Raw genomic sequence first — 23,479 nt, forward strand, 5'->3', positions numbered from 1 at the left:
GGGCTGTGGGGACGGGGATCGGGGGAGCTTGAGGAAGTAGAACCAGTGGTCATGGTGTCCGATGAGGAGGAGGGTGAGAAGGAGAACCAGCAAGGTGGGGGTGTGGAGATTCCTTAAAGACTCCTGAGTGGCCCACAGGCTCTAGGTGGCCCAGGTGGGGACTTAGTGTGAAGCCCCAGAAGGCTAGGAAGGGGACAGAGAGACCACCCCCAGGGGCTCATGGGCCACTCCCTTCCAAGAGAGGTGGGTGACGCGGGTCAAGCCCGAGATGGGCCTCAGCTCCGGGAGAAGGCTTATCACGTCACCCGCTGAGGGACACAGGTCGGGGAGGCACCTCCCCACCCCCTCCTGGGGGACCAGCCCCCCAGACCTGCAGGGACAAGGCCCCTCGGCAAGCAGACCCCGGGAAGGAGGGGCCCTGGTGGCCTGGCTCAAGGGGGATTTTGTAAATCTCTGGAGGCCCAAAGTTGGACGGGGTGGGGGTCCCCCCGAGTGGTTCCCCGCCACAGAATCTCCTGGGGAGGAAGTGAGGACTTCTCCTTTCCAGATCTGAATGTCACAGGCTCTGGGCTCACGGGTGACTAAGAGGTGTCTGAGCCTGGTGGGTGGAGGGATGGTTTAAATACCAGGCCCTCCTGTCCCCTGGTGACGGCAGACGCCTGAGCCGGCACTCACAGCACCGAGCATGGCCAGCCTGCAGGCCCCGCTCCTGGGGGCCCTCATCCTCCTCTCTGTGGCTCTTCAGGCAACGGATGCAGGTGAGACTGGGGAGCAGGAGGGTTCCCCACAGAGGCCAGCCCAGGCCCCGCTCCTGGAGAGGGCACCGCGCTGAGGGCAGAAGAGCCCAGCCCGCTGTTGGCCCTCTGGCTTTGGGTTGGTCGTCGGGCTCTCCTGGGCCTCGGTTTACACAGCTGTTAAATGGGTGATCCAAAGGCTTGGCCTCTAGAGCTGTCTCCGCGAGGTTGGGGGGTTGGGGTGGACAAGACCCAGGGATCCCCCGTCCCTGGAACACAGGGCCCCTGGGGTGTGGAGGCAGAGCCCCCGAGGGCCTGACCTGAGTAGGAAAAGGCAGAGCGGGGACAGCTGGGAAAGTGGGTCCTGTTCCCACACCCCAGTTTCTCTGGCACCTGCCCTCAAAATGGGGGTCCGGGCTTCCTTCACCACACATGGACTCCCTGCTCTGGGTCAGGTAGAGTCAGACAGCCACCACGTCACTGCTCACAGTGCTGAGCGTCCCCAGAGCTTCCCCAGCACAGAAGGCCCAACCCACTTGTCAGCCAAAGCTGCTGCTCACCCCGAGTAGCAAGTCCCAGGTTCCTTCTGGCTCGGAGTGGCTGAGACCCACCGGGAAGCTGGGGCTCTTGTTTCCGCTCAGCAGCTCTCATCCCACCCCCTGAGCTACCCCCTCCAGAGTGTAGGTACGGGCCCCTCATGGCTTCTCAGAGGCTAGGGTTTTTGAAGGCCTAGAATCTTCTGGACACCATCCTTCCACATGAGCGCAGAATCTCTTCCCTGGAGGGGCCTGGGCCAGGGGCTGGGGCCCAGGGTGACTTCTCTGTGCTCCACCTTGCTCACCCCTGGGCACCCCTCTCCCAGGCCCCTATGGCGCCAACGTGGAAGACAGCATCTGCTGCCGGGACTACATCCGCCTCCCGCTGCCCCAGCGTCTGGTGAAGAGTTTCTACTGGACCTCAGACTCCTGCCGCAGGCCGGGTGTCGTGTGAGTAGGGAGCCGGGCCACAGGGCCTTGGAGGGGATAGCCCTGGGGGCCCAGACGTAAGTGGGTGGGCGGACTCAGGGCTGGAGGAATGCAGCCGGGCCTCTGGATGCCAGTTGGAAGAGTTGGCTGGAAGAGATGGCTCACCCCAGGTTGGCATGTTCCAAAAACAAAAATAATGTGATCATTCGACAGATATTATAGAACATTGTGCTATGCATGCCAGGGTCTGAGGATGCACGGGGTGCCGCCCGGGCATGGCCATGGCAGTGTGGGCAGTAGGCAGCTACCGGCTGATAGCTCTAGAGAACAGTCCTGGGCACAGGTGGCCGATGGCTTGGAGCCGCTCCCATCAGAAGCGTCCCGGTCTCCCCAGGCCTCTGGGAGCTATTCGAGATCAGAACAACAACAGTAAGAGCTAGCCCTTGTGAAGAGCTTCCCATACCCGGCCTTCCTGAGCTGGCCCATGTCAACTCCCTCGGTCCTCACAGCGTTCATTCCAGAGGCTTCCATTGTTCCCATTTTCCGGATGGAGAGGCAGGCTCCTAGAGGGAAGGTCCAGCTCCAGTGTGCTAGGACCCCGGGGCCTTGTGCTGCCTTTCTCCTGAGAGTCCTGTTCTCTGCTCTTGGCTGCCTTTCCCTGGGCCCCCACCTGCCTGGGAGACCCCTGTTTCAGTGGTAGACCCCCTGACGGCTTCCCGCTCCCCAGGTCTGTGGCCTCCACATCACACACACGGTCGAGCTGGGCTAGGGGCTCAGGACTCCTTTGGGCTCCATCACCAGCCCCCTCCCATCTTTCTCCTCCCCACTGCTGATTGCAGCTCTTAGAGGGGTCGCAGGTGGGGACAATGAAGGCCGGAGCAGGAAGCCTTCCCAGGGCTTCACATTCCCCTTCCGAGCCTCGGTTGCCTTCAGTACAGGGGAAGGAATGACCTGTGTCGATCGAACACATATGGACTCGTGTATCCTGGAACCCACCCGGGGCCGCAGGCACTCCCTCCCTTTCCGGGGGTGAAGAGATGGCACAAAGGAGCTAAGTGGCCCCTTGAGCATCACAGGGCACAGTGACAGCCTGTGGGAGGTGTAAAGCTCATTGCCTGGCATATAGTAGGTGCTCAGTAAAAGATGGCACACAGGTGATCCTTGGGCTCTGAGCCAGCTGGGGCTCTAGAGAGAATGTGGCTTGACAAATGGGGAGATGGAGGCTCAGGGAGGAGCCGGGTCTTGCTCACGGACCACAGTGGCAGGGCAGGCCGCCCATGGGGCCCAGGTGGGCATTGTTGCCTTCTTTAGTCTTGCTCTATGCAGTCGTCTGTGCAGCGGGGCAGGCCAGGGGGTGAGGGGACCAAGAGCTCCTGGGCCCGGAGGACAGGGTCTTGAGAGGCAGGAAGGGAATCCTGGGCAGGGGCATGGCTCCCACCACCAGCCAGCCATGAGCCCACCCCTGCGGATACCTGCTCGAGGGCCAGGGCCACGTGTTTGCTGCAGTGGGCAGGCAAGAGCCGAGGTCACACTTACTGTGTGATCCTGGGCCAGAGCCTCTCCTCCCCCAGCCTCTGGCCTCTCAGAGGGCCAGGGGAGTCCCAGCTTCACCATCATGGTGCAGGCAGTTGCTTTACCTCCGTAGACCTCAGTTTTTTGTTCCTTTCTTTTTCTTCTTCTTCTTCTTTTTTTTTTTTAATGGTACAGAGGATTGAACCCAAGGGTGCTTAACCACTGAGCCACATCCCCAGCCTTTTTAATTTTCTATTTTGAGGCAGGGTCTCACTAAGTTTCTTAGGGCCTTGCTAAGGAGCTAAGGCTGGCCTCAAACCTGTGATCCTCCTGCCTCAGCCTCCCAAGTCACTGGGATTATAGGCATGTGTCACTATGTCCAGTGACTTCAGTTTCTTCAGTTTCTGTAAAATGGGTTGAATAATAGGGCCTCAATGGGTTATTGTGAAAATTAAGAAAATCCGTGTAGGTGGGGGCACCTTGGCACACAGCTGTAAATCCCCCAGTGGCTCAGGAGGCTGAAACAGGAGGATCGTGAGTTCAAAGCCAGACTCAGCAACAGTGAGGCACTAAGCCACTCAGTGAGACCCTGTCTCTAATTAAAATACAAAATAGGGCTGGGGATGTGGCTTAGTGGCGGAGTGCCCCTGAGTTCAATCCCTGGTACCCCGCCCCTTGCCAAAAACAAAGAAAATCACTGTAAAAAGTTCATGCCAGCTCCTGGCATAACTATATAGCACCTACTATGTGCTGCATGCAGCATTTCAGTGTGTCATTTTTTTGAGTACTTGAGTTTGCATTAACTCATCAAATTTTCATCAACTTTACACTATGATTATCATCCCCATCTTACACCTGTGGAAACTGAGGCTCAGAGAAGTTAAGTGACTTGCTAACAAGTGGCCAGGCTAGAGCTGAACTCAGGGAGGCTGGCTCCAAAGTCCACCACCCAACCCTCTGGGGCTCTGGGGGGTGAAGCATGGCCTGACCAGGCAGTCAAGGCTGGGGACTGAGGAGCGGAGGATCCCGAAAGCCCTTCCTGCTCCCCTCCTCTTCTGCTTGAGAAATGTGGTTTGCATACAGTAGGTGGGCCATAAATGCTAAGGTCCTGGGGTATGTGCTGGATGCTAATGCTGCCACGCGTCTCCCTGGCATCTCCTCCCTCCAGCTTGCAAACCATCAGGGACCGGGAGATCTGTGCCAACCCCAAACTGCCCTGGGTGAAGAGGGTCATTCAGAAGCTACAAGAGTGAGAAGGTCCCGGATGACCACGGCCTTGGCTTTCCGAAGGCTCCGCGAGCCCTCCCTCTCCACCATCATGGCAGCTGCCAAACAGAAGCCTGTGCCAGCGACTCCGCATTCCCCGAGCTCCGTCCGGGCAGCTGTCCCCTCAGCCAGGCCAGCTTGTCACCTCTCCTCCCCTGGGGCAGTCTCTGCCCTGGCTCCTCGTGGCTTCCGAGCTCCTGGGCTGCTCCCAGCCTCCAGGTCTGCTGGTCCCCTCCAGCCTCATCCCCTCCCCTCCTGCACACTGAGCTGCAGCCTCCCGCCTCCCGTCCCAGCCCCTCATTTGTACCCCTGGGCAAGTCCCTCTGAGGCCTTGCTTGCCTCTGCAGGCCACGATGGAGTTTCATTCTGTGACTTTCCTGGTCCCCAACAGACTCAACCTCAGTCTGCTCGGGATCTGGGGCTGCCTGCTGTCCGGCCCTCTTGGTTAGGCCACGGTCCCCATCTGTGTTACTCTGTCTGCTGGCCTCTAGGCTCTGGGCCTGAATCCAAGAGTAGCAAGGGCCACGGGCTGAATCAACAAGAATAATGTCCCCCATCTTTCACCAAAAGGATGTAATCCTTCAACACAGACTCAGGTCACTAGAAAGGGGACAGCTGTGTCAAATGTGAATTCCCAAATTTGCCCAAATTCATCCCCCCCGGCCCACCTACTGTATGGGTCTTTTTTAAAAAAAATTCTTAGTTTTAATTTTAATTTTTTTTTTCTTCTTTTTTTGGCTCTGGGGATTGAACTAGGCAAGCGCTCTGCCGCTGAGGTGCCTGCCCAGCGCGGCTTGGGCTTCTTGCTCTTTTTCTTCCCTCAGACTTGGCGGCCCTCTGACATCCAGCACTCAGGCCCGAGCTCCACCCCACGCCACCTCCCGCCTCCTTCCCTAAATAGCTGATAACCCAATTCATGCTGTGGTGTCAACGGCTGCCTGACTTGGTATTATAAGCTCCAGTTATTTATATGTGAAAAGAATGTCACTACTTAAGAGGAAATGAAAGAATAGGGGGACTCCAGGAATTAGGTGGGAGGGGACAAGGTCCTGGCCTGCGAGGCGGCTGGCGTGGTGGGGCAGCTGTGGGGGGTTTACAGTGACGTGAAGCAGTCCGTCTGCAGGTGGTTGGGGCCAGGCTAAGAACCGGGACTCGGGACTTACCTGTGCCTCCCTGGGGACAGCAGTGTCCCCGGTGGTGGGAGTCCCTTCGGAGGGACTCAGTGGGGGATTGGAACTCTGTGACCCCTGAGGAGATGGGTGCCCCACTCCAGGCCTCACCTGAGGAGGGAGGAGGAGAAGAGCCGCCTCAGGGGGCTGTGGAGGGCTCAGGGTCAGCGTGCAGGGAGGGACGGATTGCCAGCCGCGTTGCTGCGTCTCTCAGGGCCTCTGTCCTTCCGGGAGCCCCGGTCATCCGCCTGCCACAGGCCCTGCTCACCTGCCTGCTGCCTGTGAGCAGAGCCCTCACCTGCCCTGGGGTCCTCTTCCTTGCTGCCCACCCCCCCTCCTGCTGCCCAGACTTTCTGGAAAATAAATCCTCTTAAATAGTGTTTGCTGTGGCTTTTGGTGTTTTCTGTTCCCGCAAGATGGTGCACGGAGTCCCCCTCTCTCCCCCTGGGAAGCCTTGACACTGAGATATAAGAGGACTTGCCAAGGTCCCCAGAGAGGGGAAACAGGGCTGAGGGGCAGCACTCAGGGGCCAAAAAGGAGGCCCAGACATTTCCCCAGAGCCCCACCCCCAGGCCCACACTGGGACCCGCTGTTAGGAGGATTTGAAGAGACCATTTATTAAGTCCCCAAGTCGAGAGACTGAAGCAGCATAGTCATTCAACCACCCAGCCTTAGCCTTCCTGACCGCAAGGGATGCTGGGAAACGGCCAGCTGTGTGTCCAGGAGGAGGAGGAAGTGGGTCTGGGGCTCACTGGGTGCTGGACTCCTTGGGGGTCCCTGGCTGTCCATGGACCTGGCCCTTCCCTGGAGCTCTGGATACAGCTCATCCACTCTGCTGAGACAACAAAGAAGGCCTTCTGCCCTTGGATGCCTTCATTATTTCCCGAGCATAAGCAGCGGTTCTGTGGACGTCTGACCACAAGTGTCCTCTGTCCCCACATCTGCCTCTCACAATGCAATTTCCAGGGCAGCAGCCCCAGACACCCAGAGCACTTGCCAGAAAGAAGCATCTGGAAGGGCACATATTGTGGATTCTGACAAATATAGGAACTCTCCCTAGCTGGGCAGCTGGAGCAAGGTGCTGTGCCCCTCTGAGTCTCAGTCTGTCTTGTCAACAAGGGACAGAAAAGTCTATGTCAGTTCATGTGACTGTCAGAATCCGATGAGACAGGAAGGCAAGGAGAGCCCAGTAACAAAGTGGGCGGAGGACTTGAATGGACCTTTCTCCAAAGAAGATACTCAGCAACTCAGTGAGACCCTGTCTCTAAATAAAATACAAAATAGGGCTGGGGATGGGGCTCCGTGGTCGGCTGCCCCTGAGTTCAATCCCCAGGACCAAAACAAACAAACAAATACATGAAAGGTACTCAATGCCACCAATCACTGGGAAATACAAATCAAACCACAATGACATACCACTGCACACCCATCAGGATGACTACTATCAAACCAACCAACAAAAAAGTTACTGTGGAGGCTGAGGCAGGAGGGTTCCAAAGTTTGAGACCAGCCTTTCAAAATCACAAAGGGCTGGGGATGTAGCTCAGTGGTCAAGGACTTGCCTATCACACCTGAGGTCCTAGGCGAACCCCAGCACTGCAAAAAAAAAAAAAAATGAAAGACCCAGACAGGAACAAGTGTTGGGGAAGGTGTTGAGAAATTGGCACTCTTTCATGCTGGTGGTGGGAAATAGAAAATGTTGCAGCTGCAGTTCTTTAAAAAATTTAAATAGAATTATATGATCCAGCAATTGCACTTCTGGGTAGGTCTACCAAAAAAAAAAAAAAAAAAAAAAAGAAAGAAAGAGAGAGCAGAGTGTCAAAGAGATATGTGAACATTCTGTTCATTTGCAGCACCCTTGGTAATAGTCCAAAAGTGTAAACAGCCGAGTGTCCATCAGCACATGAGCCAATAAACACAGGATGTATCCATCTAATGGAATACCACTGGGCCCCCAAAGGAGGGAAGTCTGATACATGTGACACCTGGATGAACCTGGAGGACATTACATTAAGTGAAATAAGCCAGTCACAAAATGACACGCGTTGTTTCTTTTGAAGGGGGTTTTTAGAGTAGTCACCATCCCAGAGGCAGAAGGTAGAACGGTGGCAACCTGGAGCAGCGGTGAGTGGGGGAGGTGAGCATGGGAGTCCGTGTTTAGTACGTTAGAGTCTCAGTTTGTAAAGGTGAAAAACGTCTGGAGGTGACATGTGGAGGCAGTAGTGCAACAGTGTGAAGCCACTCGCTGCCACCAAAGGGCACACTTACAATGGTTAGGATGGCTTGGATGCGCTCTTCCCAGCCCCTGGAGATGGTGGGCAGGGCCCCTGCCTTCTTTCTCCTTGGGCCCTGCAGGAGCACCCCGGGCTCCCCACCCTCCTCTCCACAGTCTGCTTCGGAGCTGGAGACCCCCCTCCTGTGTCACAGTCACAGCACCCGCTCTCTGGGGCACCAGATGGGGTCCCGACCACCTGCAGCCTGGCGATGTGTGTGCGCAGGGACAAATCCGCCGCCAACACCCCTGGCCCCTCCAGAAGAAGCCCCCTGCGGCAGCCTGGGGACGTCCACCTGTCCAGTTGTTACCCTGGTTACCCTCAGCTGGAAGCCTTCCCAGCCCCCCTTCTCTCAGCTCCAAGACCCTCCGCAGTCTGGGACAGCCGCGGGCCCCCCACAACTCCTTCTGGGAGCCAGTGGCGTCCGATTACTCCCAGGCCCCCAATGGGTCCACCTCGGTTAGGATTTTCTCTCTGTCAAGATCCTGCCTCTGTGCGCACCGCACTCCAGGCCCCAGCTCGTTTGCGACTCGCAGAGGAATCCTCCTCCCGCACCGGGCCCCAGCCACCCCTCAACCTCGGGGAGCCCCAGAACAGCGGCGCCACCTGCTCGCGGGCGCCCCCTGGGGGCACCACGCGGAGTGCGCCGCATTACTCCCGGTAGATTGTTGGCAGGACCATGTCTCCGGTGCCTGATCAGCCTGTAGATCTAACTTCTAGTTTACAGGAAATGCATAGGATAAAGGAACACATTAGATGACTCACGGGAAATAACGAGATGAATTAAGAATGAGAACATTTTTTTAAAAAGTGGTCTTGACTCTTCAAAAGGTCAACACCTATAATCCCAGTGGCTCTGGAGGCTGAGGCAGGAGGATGGCAAGTTCAAATGATCCTAAAGGATCCTTAGGGAAGCCCTAAGGAATTTAGTGAGAACCTGTCTCAAAATATAAAAAGGGCTGGGATGCGGCTCCGTCGTTGAGCGCCCCTTGATTCAATCCCCAGTACCAAAAGAACAACAATAACAATAACAATAAAAAAGATCATAAAAACGTGCAGGTGATCTAAAAAGAAATAATCATATGCAACACATGAATCTCAACTGGATCCTCATTCAAAAAATAAAAGCAAGAAGGGAAGGACGGAAGGAAGGAAGGGAAGATGAAGGAGGAAAGGAGAAGAAGGTATAAAATACACTTTCCAGCCCTCATGGTGGCACCTATCTGTAATCCTAGCAACTTGAGGAGGCTGGGACAGGAGGATTAAAATTCAAGGCCAGCCTTAGCAACTTAGCAAAACCTGGTCTTAAAATTTAAAAATAAATAAAGTAAATAAAACTGGGAATATAGCTCATTGGTAAAGTACCCTTGGATTCAATCACCAATCCAAAAAGAAAAGGAAAAAAAAAACTCTAAAACTATTCTAGTAGTAACTGGAGAAATTGGAATTTGAACTGGGTGTAAGATGACATCCACAAGTCATTGTTAATGTGAGGCGGAATAATAGCATCATGCCGTGTTTTTGTTCTAGGAGATTTGAGCTGACATATTTAGGGGCTCAGTATGGAGCAGTCATCCCATCCACTCTGCAGTAATTTAGCCAAAAAAATTAAATAAATAAATAAAGATGAAGCAGATATGGAAGAACCTCACCGTTGAGCCTCAGTGGTGGAAATACAAAAGTGCTTTGTACATTCCTTCCTGTGCATTGTTTGAAATTTTCCAAACCAGATGTTGATTGGATAAAGCTTAACCTCTGCTCAGTTTTGGATGGAAACGTCCCCTCTCTCTCTCCCTCCTTTCTTGTTCCCCTGCCCCAGCCCCACGGCCTTAGTGCTCCCGAGGCCTTCTTCCTCCCACTGTGCTGAGCCCTTGGGGACAAGGACTTCAGTGTTTTTATCTCTGGGTCCCCATCCCATGACAGTTCCCCACACTAACAGCAAACACTAACAGCTCCTGCAGTTTTGTGTCTCGGCACCTAAGGGATCTAAACCCACTTGGCCCTCACAGTGGGGCCGGAGGCAGGGAGGGCAGCCTCGGGGTCTTAAGCCCAAACCCCGGAACCAGCCAGCTGGGGCAAACCCAGACTCCTCCACTTCCTACTGATGATCTTTGGGAAGTGTCTTACCTTCAGCACATGCCTCAGTTTCCCTTCCACAAAATAGACTCTGAGAGCCATGTTTTTGCTTATACTTTGGGTTTGTTGGGATGATCACATAAAAACAGTTATTCTGGTGCTGGGCCTCAGACCTAGGCCTCATGCATGCTAGGCAAGCGCTGTACCACTGAGCAACACCCCAGTCTCGGGGAAAGCTCTTAAAATAGTGCCTGGCAGCCCAGTGAGGTGGCACACACCTGTCATCCCAGCGGCTGGGGAGGCTGAGACTGAAGTTCAAAGTCAGCCTCAGCAAGGGCAAGATGCTAAAGCAACTCAGGGAGACCCTGTCTCTAAATAAAATACAAAACAGGGCTGGGGATGGGGCTCAGTGGTCGAGTGCCCCTGAGTTCAATCCCCAGTACACACCCCGCCCCCAAAAAAAAGTGGCTGGCTTAGAGAACATGTGATTTGTCTGAATGGGGCAAGGTGCTGCGGCATCACACAGAAATAGCGCCCGGGCCTCAGCAGCTAATCGCAAAGCCCTCACTCTCTAACCACTCCTGTCTCCCCAGTGCTGGGGATCAAACCAAGGGCCCTGCAGGGCCTGCAAGTGCTGTATCACTGGGCTACCCCACCCCCAGCCTGGGGCCCACTCTGGGGCCAGAGGAACAAGGGCCTCTATTCCTGTCCTTTATGAGGTCGAATGCCTCCCCTTCTCTTTCCTCCCTCACTTCCTTCCACCTTCCTCACCGCCTTCTCCTTCTGCTTTCTCCTCCTTCCCCCATTCCTCCCCCTTCTCACCCTTCCTGCTCTCACATGGCAGAGCATCTCCGTTTTTATCACCTTCCCTGGGACCAGTTTCTCCAGCTATAAAATGAGGAGTTGGAAGGAGCGAAGGTGAAGTTCCTGGATCTCTTATCTGCAAGGCCTGGGGCAGGTTCTCTGGGCCCCAGTGGACATTTGACCTCTACCAAGGGGGCTCCCCCAATTAAGGAGTGTCCAGCCTCTCGGCCTCACACCCCAGAGTGTCCACCTGTGCCTGGGTGGAGGTGACTGAAGACAGAGCGAGTCTCCCTGGCCATGGAGCGAGCCGTGGTCACTCTGCCCAGCCCAACCTGGACCAGCCTGGGACACTGGCTCCTAGACAAACTGGCTTTCCCTGTGGCTGTCTGCCCAGAGAACCAGCTCCACACAATCCCCTGCGGCCTGAGGCTGGGCCAGGCTCCTACTGCCCTGCCTCCAGGGAAGGCTGCGCTGGGGTGGGCCTCAATCCCCTGCCTGCTGGTCCTGCCAGTTTCATGGAGAGACACCTACAAGTCCAGAGCCAGGAAGTCCAGCCCCCAGGGGACTAACCAGACTTACTCCAAGACCAGGACTAGAAGTCCCAAAGGAGGCAGAACCTCTCCAGGGCTCTGCTGCCGAGTCAAGGAGTCACCGGGCAGGGTTGACAGTGCATTTCCACAGACTGGCAGGCGACAGAGCAGGAGATGGGCCTGGATACAAAGCAAGAAAGGAGGCTGAGGAGCAGGAGGCAGGGAGGCCAGAGTCCTCTTCTCTGGCTCAGGCTGCCCCTGCACCTCTCGCCCCCTCTTCTCCCTGGCAGCCGGGGGTGCGGGGGTGGGTTCTCCACCCTGATGTTTTGTAGACCTGGATGTTTCTGCTGCTTCTCTGGACCTCAGCCTCCTCATCTGGCCATTTGAAGCGGGACTGGGTCATTCATTCAGCAAACACTGCATGGAGCACCTACTGTTTGCCTGACCCTGTGCTGAGCTCAGGAGACGACTGATGAGCCAGGTTCTCAGAGCTCAGAGTTTGGGGCTTGGGTTTGGAGGTTGGGGGCCCATCACCGTGTGGGAGGGATACCTCCCAGGCCAAAAGGGAGCAGGGGACACCCAGATGGGCTGCGTGACTCTCTGTCCTGCGATCCTTTCACTGATTGTCCAGTTAGGAAGGAGGACAAGGACCTGGGCTACCTCCCAGGGGAGGTGGCCTGTGCGCAGGGGAGGAGACACGCCCTTTGAGCCCGGCAGGCCGGGTCCAGTCGCTCGGTGCCAGGACAGGAGGACAGGCGGACAGGAGGACAGGAGGACAGCAGCAGCCAGGACCCTGCCGCCGCCCCTGGCCGCCTGTTCCCTGGCAACCTCGGAGGAATCCAGCCCCGGCTCCTTCCTCTCCCCTCCCACCGCCGCCTGCGGGGGCTGGGGGCGGAGGCAGCCGAGCCCCATTATAAAAAGCGACAGAGCTCCAGCGGCGAAGGGACAGCACTGAGCTCCTCCGACGCGTGGACGCAGCCGCCTGCCGTGGCCAGGGCCCAGATCCTCGCCAGCCTCCGCCATGGCTCCAACGCCTCTCGCCTGGCTGCTGAGCCTGGCCACACTCTGCCATCTGACCATCCTAGTGGCCGGTGAGTGGGGCCTGGCCTCGCCAGCGGGCCGGGGAGCCAGCCCCTGTTTGGCGCCAGGACTTGACCCCAGGACCCTTGGCCCCTGCCTGGGGAGGCCCAGGGGATGCGCGGGAGGGGGCTGGGCACCTCCCTGGCCGGGATGCAGGGCCTGCTCCTCCTTGGGGACAGATTTTCACCCTCCAGCGACTGTCCCTGCCTGGCCCTGTGAGCAATGTGGCTACCTCCAGCGGTGCGGGTGGCACAAGGGTTCCAGGTGTGGCTATGCCAGGAGGGTGGGGGCCGGGAGAAGCCAGAGGGGGCCCCTGTGGTGCAGGTGGGGGGCCCTGGCTGACAGTGGACTGGGTTTTCCCACTTAGGTTTAAAGTGTAACCTGCAGTCTGGTCCCAGACCAGGGTACAGGTAGGGCTGGCTCCTGCCCCAATGTCAAGGGCCCCAGGAGTAAGGGAACCAGGGCCAGTGAAGGTCAAGGTCACTGCTGCTCATGGATGGGCTGGTTGCTCTAGTGGTCTGTAGCAGGGTGGACACCCTCCAGATGGCCTCCTCCTCCAAGCACAGCTTGGATTATGCTGTCACCTCCAGTCCCTTGCTTTCTGGAGCCCAGGACCTGGTAGGACCAAGTGTAGCCCTCCTACCTGATGTGGGTAAGACAGAGGCCCAGAGAGGTTTGAAAACTGGCCCTTGGTGGACTGGAGAGGCCAAGACTATGGGACTTGATGCAGGAGCTCTGCGCTCACCACCTCTCTGGGCCACCTGTCCCCAGGTTGGCCTCCCAGCCTTCTGGCAGGTTAATGCTCAGAGAAGGGGAGAGTCTGCCTTAGGAAGAATGAGAGGGAACGCGAGAGTGAGAACCTGTGGCCTGGGTCCAGAATATCTCCATGGAGCAAACCTCACAGTGGGACAGGGGACAGGCGGGTGCGTGGGCAGGTAGGTGGGGGTGGTGGCAGCCTACAGCTGCGGCTTCCTGCTATCTGAGCTGGGCCTGGAAGCCTGAGGTGTTTGAGGACATTGAGCACTGGAAGGTGAGGAGTCAGGAAGAAGTTCCTTGGCTATCACTTTGCTGTGTGTCCTGTCTTCTTGTCTTGTCTTCTCTGGTCTTATCCACTGCACCTTTAAAAATAGCTATTGCCTCCTTGGTAACGAGGCTGCAGTATCTATGAGGATATTTTGGAGAGGGAAGAGGATTACTTTTACTCAACTGATGTAGGTAATTCAATGCTAGGATAGAAAGAGAACCCAGGGGCTCCTGAGGCTTAAAGACCAGCCGATTCCTGCCCTGATCTTGGTCACTGACGTCGCTGGGCATCCCTTCAGCCTTTCTGAGCCTCTCCTATAAGACGGGGCATTCAACCCAGCCCACCCTGGAGGTCCCCCAGCAGGGGACTCAGGATTCATGGTTGCTGCCTGGCTGGTGCAGGGCAGCTGCGTCAGTTCCCAAATGTGGGTCTGCAGGGCTGTCAGGCGGGGAGCTTCTGCGCTTTATATAACAAACCTGCAGATGCAAGTCGGAGCAGAGGATTTTTCTCACCAAGCACTGACGCATTCACTCCCACTCAAGTCCCGACAAGAAAGAGGAGAAAAAAATCTGTTTTAAGCAGCTATAGTCCTGCCCCCCTGCTTAGCGGTTGGGGGTAGAGGGGGTGGGCAGGGGAGGGTAAATTCAGAGTGTCAGATCCAGGTCCCTGTCAAACTTAAATAAAAATTCCTCTAGTTCTCTGCTGGTTCAGGTTTTTCTATGCCACGTACGAAGCACTTCCTTTGGCATTTCTACCTTTTATTGCACAAATGTGGATTGGATGCGGGTTAGGTGACAAGCACAGTTCTAGATGCTGGGACCACCTCAGTGAATGAAAGGGTCAAAAGTCCCAGCCCCAGGGTGCTGCAATGTAAGTGGACCGGACAGACGATATGCAAAATAAAAGGTTAAAAAAAATTAAAAACACTGTGATTTAAAAAAAAAAAAAAATAGGGGAGAGAAGAAGGTGCTGAAATGTTAAATAGGGAACTGCCCCTGAGCAGCAGCATTGGGAGTTTTGAGGAAGAGCCATAGGGGAGTGGGCCAGGGCAGTGGTCCTTCATCATGGTTTTGCACCTGAGATGAGGGGACATTTGGCAATTTCTGGAGACTTTTCTTTTTTTTTTTTTTCTTTTTGCTCCTGGAGATTGAACCCAGGGGAGCTCTATTGCTGAGTCACATCCCTCGACCTTTTTATGTTTTTATTTTCTGTTTTGAGACAGGGTCTCACTAAGTTGCTGAGGATGGCCTCAAACTTGATCCTCCTGCCTCTGCCTCCTAAGTCTCTGGGTGTGCACGGCTGTGCCCAACTTGGAGACACTTTTGGTTGTTCCAAAGGTCCCAGTGTTTGTGGTTCAGGGTGCTACTGAGGTTTAGTGGGCAGAGACCAGGGGTGCCGTGACATCCTAAGCTCACGGGATAGTCCTCCTCAACAAAGGATCATCTGCTCCCGAATATCAGTAGGGTCGCTGTTGAGAGACCCTGCTCTAATGGCAGAATGCTTCAGACCTTAAAAAAATTGCTCATGCTCACACCCTGCCTGTGAAGCTGTGGTTATCATGTCCATTTTACAGAGAAGGAAACTGAGGCTCTGAGAGACCCACGGAGGCCACACAGCTGAGCCAGGGCCCATGCCCTGTCTTCAGCACCTTGCCCAGGGACCCACACCGTGCCGCCTCAGAGGCCTCTTTGCAGCCTGGAGGGCTTCTTCCAGGGAGCCTCCCTGATCTCCTGCGGTTGGAAGTGGTCTCTCCTTCCTGTCAACCCCAGTATGTCTGTGGTATGTTCTGGAACATGGTGTTTCTACCAGGCGCCCATGGCAACCTAGAATACTGGGATGTCTGGGGGCTGAGTGGAAAATCAGCTCCCCACCGAGCAGCTGTGTGGCCTTGGGCAAGTGGTCTAACCTCTGGTTCTCAGCTTCTGCATCTGGAAAACGGGGATAGAATATTCCTTTGCAGGGATGTTAGGAATTAATGAGTGCAAATGTGTATGTGCTGCATATAGGGTCTGACACACAGTAGGTGCTCAACAACAACAACAACACACACACACACACACACACACACACACACAAATCCAACTGTTTTTGTTTTCTTGCGTGTGTCCATCAGCCTGGCAGCCTTCGGAGGGCGAGACTGGCCTTGTTTACCCCCTGTGCCTCCTAGCACCCAGCACAGGATCTAGGGAGGCCAAGGAACCAAACTTTGTGGTTAACTGGGTACATATGGTGATTTGGTGCTCAGTCCCAGCACCTGTGGGGAAAGAGCCTACCAGGTTCAGGAGAACAGGACCCAAGTCTTTGTATATCCTCAAAAAATTGGAGCAAGTGTTGGCTGCCTCTGGATGGGGAATGGAGGATGGAGGAATGGAGGAAGGATGCGTGAATGGCTGGGGAGGAGGATGGACCGCAGAAAGCAGGTGGGAGGGTGAGATGAAGGGAAGTTGAGCATGGACAGGTGGTAGGTGGGTGAGTGGGGGGCGGGCAGTTGGATGAATGGGGAATGAGGGGCAGGTAGATAGGTGGGTGGGGCTGAGCAGGAGATTGACAGGAGGGGGAAGATAGAGGGTGGGTGGATAGATAGAGGGTTGGGTGGGTGGGTGAGGGAGGGATGAGTGGGTGGCAGAGTGGCAGGGGGAGGGATGAGTGGATAGTAGGTGGGAACATAAAGAAGGATAGGTAGATGGAGACATCAGTTCATTCTGTGAATATTAATATTGAGTTCCCACCTTGGGCTTGATGCTGGGAAAAACTGTGACACCAAGACAGACAAGCTCCCTGCTGTCCTGATACTCACTGGACAGTTAGTAGGGGCTGGCTGGGTGACTGGTGGCATTATCTCTATTTGTAGAAACTTCAGCCCCCGGAAGTGAAAGGCCTCCCCCAGGTTAGTAACCAGCCATCCTGGTGGGACCGAATGTCCTGCCGGCCCCTGGCGGAGGGAGGGGGCTTGGGGGCAGAGTGTCTGTGTGGCTTTTCCTAGATGGAGGCCTCGGCGGCTTCCCCGTCCTGGATGTGGGGGCTCCCCTCCCACCTGCGGCCCTGCTTGTCTTGTGTCACTCAGGGACACGGTTTTTCTGGGGCTTCCCCAGGCGACACCTGCCACACCAGTTCAGGGGCTACTGCCTGCTCCCCTCAAGAGACCCTAAGAGGCTGCCGCTGAGTCATACTGAGGTCCCACTGGGGGAAAAGGAGGGTGACAATCTGCACGGTCACTTTCACATCCTGTCTCCTTGCAGAGTAGAGCAGCCCCTCCTGTCCGTCCCAGGAAGGGGCTGTTCCTGGAAGTGCTGCCCTTTGGTGACCCAGCCCAGAGCTGCAGGCTCTGCCTACCCTCCCGCAGGTGGCCTGGGCCAAGGCTAAGGGGAGTGATGGGGCGAGGAGGCAGCAGATTCTAGGAAGAGAGAGAGAGAGTGTGTGTGTGTGTGTATGTGTGTGTGTGTGTGTGTGTGGTGTGTGCATGTGCACGTCCACTGTGTGTAAGTGTGTGAGCAGGCCGTGTTTTGGTGGAACCGAGGGACCAGCCCTGAAGAGCTAGCTCAGATCAGGCCTGTCTCTCCACTCCACTGCCCTGGGAGGTTCTAGATGTTTGCAAAACTCTCCGGGGTCTTTGCTGCTGCTGGACATAACCTTGACCCAGATCTGAGACTCAAGCTCTTCCCCATTTTCACACCCATTTTCCCTGAGCTTCTACCAAACACACAAAATTCTGCTGGAGATTTTAGAAGAGTGGGAAAGGCAGAATGCAGTGCAGACAACTTCAATGTTTCTATCAGATGACTGGGTTTAGTTACCCCACCGCTCCTGGGGTTCCACTCTGGTTCCTCTTGCCACCCACCATCTGCACCCCTGCCCTCCCCATCTGCACCCCTGCCATGCCTGCCCTTCCAGCTCCTTCTCTCCCCCTTCCTCCTCTTGCTCCTGGGACTCCAGATGCCTCTTTTCTTCTCTAAAATTCATTCTGCAAACAAAGGGGCACCTCTTCAGCAGACTCCACCTTCTTAGAAGGCACCTGAAATCTGCATGTTTATAAAGTATATTATCTGGCGGGCGCGGTGGTGCACGCCTGTAATCCCAGCAGCTCAGGAGGCTGAGGAGGAAGATCCGAGTTCAAAGCCAGCCTCAGCAAGGGTGAGGCACCAGGCAACCCAGTGAGACAAGACCTTGTCTCTAAATAAAATACAAGATAGAGCTGGGGATGTGGCTCAGTGGTCCAGTGCCCCTGATTTCAACCCCCCTCTCAAAAAAATTACAAAGTTCTTTTTATCTGGCAAATAGCAAGTTTTTATTTTGGGTGTTTTTTCTTTTTTCTTTTCTTTTCTTTTTTTTTTTTTTTTTGAGCAGGGAGCTGTTAATACCAGGGATCGAACTCAGGGGCACTCAACACCTGAGCCATATCCCTAGTCCTAGTTTGTATATTATTTGTATATTATTTAGGGTCTCACTGAGTTGCTTAGCAGCTCTCTTTTGCTGAGGCTGGCTTTGAACTTGTGATCCTCCTGCCTCAGCCTTCCAGCTGCTGGGATTACAGGCATGCACGACCGCGCCTGGCTAGATAAAAAGAGCTTTGTAAACAAGAATTTACTTCCCCTAGCCCTTACCACAGCCTTAGCAGGTGGGCGCTACAGTTGTCCCTATGTGTCATGAAACTCAGGCCTAGTGACATCAGGAGGCAGGGGCTGAGTCCAGTGCCTTAGAAGCCAGCTCTGGGACGGGGTTCTGGCTTAGGCGGTGTGGCAGAGGCGGGCTGGCCTGGGGATGGGCAGCCAGAGGCCATGAGTAGTCCTGCTGACCCAGGCCTTGTTGACACAGGACAGCACCACGGTGTGACGAAATGCAACATCACGTGCAACACGATGACCCGACCAATCCCCGTGACTTTACTCATCGGCTATTGGAAGAACCCGGAGTCCTGCGGCAGGCGCGCTGTCGTGTAGGTACTCCCCTCACAACCCTCCCGCGTGGGTCCCGGGCCTCTGGGTGTCCCCATCCGCACCTGCGCACCTCACCCTGGGCTCCCACCAAAGGCCTCGGCAAATGCTCCCCTTGCTCCTGGGCTGCAGGCCACCTCAAGGACCTTAACATCTGGGCCACCTGACCAAGGTGGGGAATGGCTTCCTGAATGGCCCAGGGTGGCCAAGGGGCAGGGCTGTGGCTTGTGGCCTGCGGCAGCCACCCAGGGCTCATTCCTCCTGGGCTGCAGAGTGTAGTCCACAGCCCTCAACCTGCTGGGTCTTGAGGGAAGGAACGCGCGGCATCCTGACAGTGCACACTAGGCCCCAACGGACTGGGCGCAAGTCCTGCCCTCGCCTGGGACTGGCCTGGTGGCCTGGTCACACTGCTTAACCCCAACCCTTGGCTTCCTCATCAGTAAGATGAAGATGAAAGAGACAATGTAATTCATGGCTTGGCAGGATGCCTGGACCCCACAAGGATCATTATGGCCATTTGGTGGATGAGGGAACAGGGCCCTGCAGGACTTGGGAAGGGGTCAAGCTGAGCCGTTCTCTCCCTGGCCATCCTGGTCACTTACTGCCCCCCCCACAGTGCCCCTGTAGGTAACTGCCTAGCTGCTCAGCTCTGAGACCCTTCCACAGGGTTCTCTTTTGGGTCCTCAAGCAGCCTCAACCAGACTGCAGGCCAGGGACAGGAAATGGCCAGTAGCCATCTGTTGTCCAGGCTCTGCTCAAGGAAGTTCAGAGCTTCCTGCCCTCGGCCCTGCAGCTCCTGCGAGGCTCAAGGTGTGGCACATGCTCCTACCTGACCTCTCTGCCCGCTGGTCAAAGATCGCTTCTGCCAGATGCCCCCAAATAATTATTCCTGTTTTCTAGGTAAAGGGGAATTGGGGGGAGGGGAGCATGGTGAGGATCACCCCGGCTTCCTGGACTTCTCTGGCTTCTCAGAACACCAGGGCCAGGCTCATCTGAGCCTCAGTTTCCTCATCTGGAAAATGGGGATGATCCTGGCATCTGGGTTGCCAGCCAGGTAGGAAGGACACAGACCATGGCACAGAGCAAGAGCCCCAGGCTGCTCCACGCTTTAGACTCGGGGGTGGTCCAGCTGCACACAGTTTCAGAGGAAACTGCAGAGCTGGAAGACACTCAGGACCCCCACGGGCTCCCAGAAGGCCTTCAGCCTGAGCACACATGAGGAGCGGGAGGGGTCTGGTGGGTAGTGGCGGCCATGAAATGGGGGGAGAGGAGCAACAGGGCTTTGAGGCATGGGGTCTTGTCCAGAGTGAGAGTCCCCACCACGGAGCTTCCTTATCACACACCTGACTTCAAAAAATAGCGGTGACATTCCCTCCCAACCAGGGAGAGCCCCTGCCTCCAGAGTGACGGCAGGATCATTAGTGGGGGTTACATTTTCAGTTTTTCCTGACTTCCTACTCCGGGTACTTCTTTTACATAACTTTGGTTTTTGCTTTTTTAAAAAAGTTTTACCTTTTATTTTTTTAAAAACAATATAAGAAGTAGGGCCACCAACCTGGCCCCTTTTGCCTAGGACTTCCCTGGTTTAGAAAGAGAATGTCTTCCAACAGGATTTTTCTGGGGTCTGGGTCAGCCCCGCTCCTGCTGCTGGGCATTTCTGTCTCCAGGCTCCGGTGAGGTTTGGTGGGCCAGGGGCGTGAGCCCGGGGCCCTCGGGCTGGGGAGCCAGGATGGAGTCTGAGGGCCTGCTGGGCCCGGGCAGCGCCCACTCCCACCTCCCCGGCTCTCTTGGTCTCTGGGCATCACCGGGTCCCTGTCTTCCTCCCTTGTAGCTTGGAGACCAAAAGGCACAAGTATTTCTGTGCCGACCCAAAGGAGAAATGGGTCCAAGAAGCAATGAAGCATCTAAACCGCTCAGCTCAGACTCAAAGTGGCGGCACGTTTGAGAAGCAAATTGGCTCAGAGCCCACGATCACCCCAGCCACCACCGAGGGACAGTCCCGTCCTGCATTCTCTGAGCCTGAAGCCACAGGGGAAGGCAATAGTTTGGAGATGACGACTTCTTCTCAGGAGGCCCAGAGGTCCATGGGGACTTCCCCAAAGCTGCCAGTGGGGACGACGGACTCCTCAGGGTACAGGTCAACCCCGACGTCAAAGGCTCCGGAGGAAAGGCCTCCCGCTGGGCCAGGGAGCACTGAGCCGATCGGGACAGCTGTGGCCTCCACCACTGTTGCCCAGCAGAGCCAAACTGGGCCAGGCCTCCGGGTCATAAAGGCCCACTCTGAGGCCCACTCCACCCAGGTCCTCTCCACGGAGCCCCCCTCCACCCAGACCCCCGACATGTCATACCCAGCCCTCGAGGAGACCACCCTGTCTAAAGGCCAGCCCGCATCGGGCAAGGGACAGACCCCTAGTCCAGAGACCTCTCCAGGGCCTGAGGAGACGAGTCCTGTTTCAACACCCAGGGAGGCGTCCCCGGACTCGGGGCCTGGAAAGATGGCCCACGCTCCTGTGGTCCCTGTCTCTTCCGAAGGGACCCCTAGTCAGGAGCCAGTGGCTTCAGGCAGCTGGGCCCCCAAAACTAAGGAGCCCATCCATACCCAGAGTTTGAGGAGTAATACGCCTGGCCCCCAGGAAGCCACCCGAAGGCAGGCAGTGGGGCTGCTGGCCTTCCTCGGCCTCCTCTTCTGCCTGGGGGTGGCCATGTTCGCCTACCAAAGCCTCCAGGGCTGCCCCCGCAAGATGGCGGGAGAGATGGTGGAAGGCCTTCGCTATGTCCCCCGGAGTTGTGGCAGTAACTCCTATGTCCTGGTGCCAGTGTGAGCTGGCCACCTGCCCGTGTCCCGTTGTTTGATTCAGACAGCTGCCTGGGGACCCCCATCCTCCTTCCCACCCTCACCCCAGGGCCTGGCCTGAGCTGGGATGATGGAGCCTGGGAGGCGGGATCTCCTGGTGCAATCTGCTCGGCGCCCCCAGGTGTGGCCCCGGGAGGCCACCCTTGACCACTGTCAACCTACGAGGGACAGAAGGAGCGGCCTCCAACTCACCCAAACCCGAGAACCCTCCTCTGCTGCTGGCTGGTTAGAGGTTCCCTTGGACACAGTCCCAGCCCCCAGTGAACAATTATTTATTGAACGCCCAGCCCCCTCTGACCCTCCCTGTGAGGGCTGCCCTCCTCCCATCTCAAGATGAGTGACAGGCCAGGCCCTCGGTCCCCTCCCCAGACCTCTGTGTCTCTTGGTCCTGCTGCACTTGCCAGTCACCCCGGCCAGCTGCGGTGCTATCTCTCCCTGTCCCTTGTACAGAGCCCACCCCGCAACAGGGGCCGTGTCTTTCTTGCATGAGGCTCGTGTGGTGTCCCCAGACCTGCTCTGGAAGAAGCCCCTGGCACCGTGGGGAGGGAGCTGAGGTCATTTAGTGGCATGGATGTTTTTCCTCCTGGGTCTCCTCTGTGCAGTGAAGGAACTCTGAGTTGGCGGCTGGGGTCCACTCCACCCACCCGCCCACCCAGCAAAAGGAAGGGGGCATGGGGGTCCTGCCATGGCTGTACTGCTGACCCCCAGACTTCTGCGAGACCCTCTCCCCGGCCCCTCAATGCTGCCTGAGCCTCGTCCGCAGAGCACTTAGAGGGTCTCTGCCACTCCTGACTCCCGGGGGACCTGCAAAGGGCCATTTGATAGTTCAGGTCCTGTGCTGTGGGTCCTCAAGTGGGGGCTGGCCTGGGGGACCTGTGGGAACAGAGGAAGCCCCTCCTTGTCCAGGCTCTGCGCTGACAGGAGGACCCGTGTATGTTGGGGGACACGTCAGCCCCCACCCGCCCAAGAGGGGCCAAGCAGTCTGTGGAAGGTGCCAGGGAAAGTCCGGAGCGTTCTCTGGGTGTGGCCTGAGGGTGGGTGTGCAGGGTGGCTCCCTGTGGCCCACACCCCTGGCTCCCTCCCGCCTCCCTCTCTCCTGGAGAGCCCAGCTCCCTGGGCGCTGGCTGCAGGCAGGGCCAGGAATTCCCGCGAGGACCTCAGGAGTCCTGTGTTTAGCTCTGGAAGGGACTGTGCCCTGGGGGAGAGGGTGATTGTGGCCACAAAGTCCTGGGTCCCCTTTTGGACTGCTGGAGATCCTGTCAGGCCTGGAGGTGAGCTGTCCGGCTGGACCTGCAGACCTGGGCCTCTAGGGCCCCTGTGGCAGCTTACCCCTCCCTCTGGCTGTCCCCAAGACTGACCTTTGCTCTCTACTGAGGAGCCTCTGCAGGGCTGGGCTGCACCTGGTGGCTGCTCAGAGGAAGTCAACCCAGCTGGGCCCGCTGCCCTTCCCCCGGCTGTCAGGAGCCTGGCCCAGTGGGCCTCGCCCCTCAGGTGGGGACTCAGAGGGCAGGGCAGGGCGCACTCTGCGCTGGCTTCTTGTTGGGACATCCCTCCCGTGTAAGAAGGCTGCTGGACGAGGTCCCCTCGGCAGGACATGCACAGAGACACTCTGGGAAGGATCTTGAAGGAGTTGATTGATACTTTTGCTTTTCGACCCTCATTACCAATGTCTGTGCCATTTTGTATTTTATTAATAAAACTCAAAAGTCTTGTGAATCAAATAAGGGTGATTTCTCTGGGGCAGGCCCCAGGAGGGTGGAACAGGGACGGGCCTCGCCCTGTATGGGCCCTGGGAAGCCCCATCTCCAGCCTGCCTGGAGCAGGGGACAGGAACTTTTACAACTAGCAGGAGGGAGAAGGGGTGCTGGGGATGCAGCTTAGGAGGGCTGGGCTCTGGCCGGGTCTATTCTGCCAGCTGTGTGATGCTGGGCCAGCGTCTTTACCTCTCTGGGCCTGTTTAAAAGTGGATGTGAGGGCTGGGGTTGTGACTCGGTGGTGGAGCGCTTGCCTAGCATGCATGAGGCACTGGGTTCGATCCCCAGCACCATATTTAAAAAAAAAAAAAAAAAGGATGTGAGATGTCTTCTGTCTGGTAAGACTCAGAATCCTCTATGAAGCCCTACCCCAGGCCCCCTGAGCCACCACCCCAGGGACCCTGCTATCACCGTCAGTGACCCAGTGACTCATGAAGCAAACTGGGCCACGTTTTCCCCTTTACTACCTTGGTTTGTTCCTGATTAAAACAAAGATTAATGAGGGTT

The 23,479-nt window shown here is 56.5% G+C and overlaps 2 protein-coding genes across 3 annotated transcripts; both read left to right on the forward strand.

Moving 5' to 3' along the window:
• The first annotated feature begins 676 nt into the window (after positions 1 to 676).
• On the forward strand, positions 677 to 4,718 carry Ccl22 (C-C motif chemokine ligand 22). The gene is made up of 3 exons (XM_076839377.1): positions 677 to 758; positions 1,597 to 1,720; positions 4,380 to 4,718. The coding sequence occupies exons 1-3, from the start codon at positions 686 to 688 to the stop codon at positions 4,462 to 4,464; spliced, it is 282 nt and encodes a 93-aa protein (XP_076695492.1). The 5' UTR covers positions 677 to 685; the 3' UTR covers positions 4,465 to 4,718.
• Positions 4,719 to 12,218: 7,500 nt separating this feature from the next.
• Positions 12,219 to 22,887, forward strand: Cx3cl1 (C-X3-C motif chemokine ligand 1). Of its 2 annotated transcripts, XM_076838427.2 has the most exons (4): positions 12,219 to 12,420; positions 16,285 to 16,320; positions 18,246 to 18,366; positions 20,196 to 22,887. In XM_076838427.2, exons 1-4 carry the CDS (start codon positions 12,351 to 12,353, stop codon positions 21,184 to 21,186), a joined length of 1,218 nt encoding a protein of 405 aa, XP_076694542.2. In that variant the 5' UTR covers positions 12,219 to 12,350; the 3' UTR covers positions 21,187 to 22,887. The 2 variants fall into 2 exon arrangements, with proteins under 2 accessions (XP_076694542.2, XP_076694543.2); XM_076838428.2 differs by lacking the exon at positions 16,285 to 16,320.
• Positions 22,888 to 23,479: the final 592 nt, after the last annotated feature.

The sequence above is a fragment of the Callospermophilus lateralis genome, chromosome 18 (assembly GCF_048772815.1).
Source record: "Callospermophilus lateralis isolate mCalLat2 chromosome 18, mCalLat2.hap1, whole genome shotgun sequence".
NCBI classification, from domain to species: Eukaryota; Metazoa; Chordata; class Mammalia; order Rodentia; family Sciuridae; genus Callospermophilus; species Callospermophilus lateralis.

What these genes read in the sequence shown, in the direction of transcription:
- Ccl22 (XM_076839377.1), top strand. Translation starts at nt 686, where the DNA reads ATGGCCAGCCTGCAGGCCCCGCTCCTGGGGGCCCTCATCCTCCTCTCT. An exon ending in TCTTCAGGCAACGGATGCAG is followed by an intron (nt 759 to 1,596) that starts GTGAGACTGGGG and finishes CCCCTCTCCCAG; the next exon opens with GCCCCTATGGCGCCAACGTG. An exon ending in TGCCGCAGGCCGGGTGTCGT is followed by an intron (nt 1,721 to 4,379) that starts GTGAGTAGGGAG and finishes TCCTCCCTCCAG; the next exon opens with CTTGCAAACCATCAGGGACC.
- Cx3cl1 (XM_076838427.2), top strand. Translation starts at nt 12,351, where the DNA reads ATGGCTCCAACGCCTCTCGCCTGGCTGCTGAGCCTGGCCACACTCTGC. An exon ending in TCTGACCATCCTAGTGGCCG is followed by an intron (nt 12,421 to 16,284) that starts GTGAGTGGGGCC and finishes CTCTATTTGTAG; the next exon opens with AAACTTCAGCCCCCGGAAGT. An exon ending in TGCGGCAGGCGCGCTGTCGT is followed by an intron (nt 18,367 to 20,195) that starts GTAGGTACTCCC and finishes CCTCCCTTGTAG; the next exon opens with CTTGGAGACCAAAAGGCACA.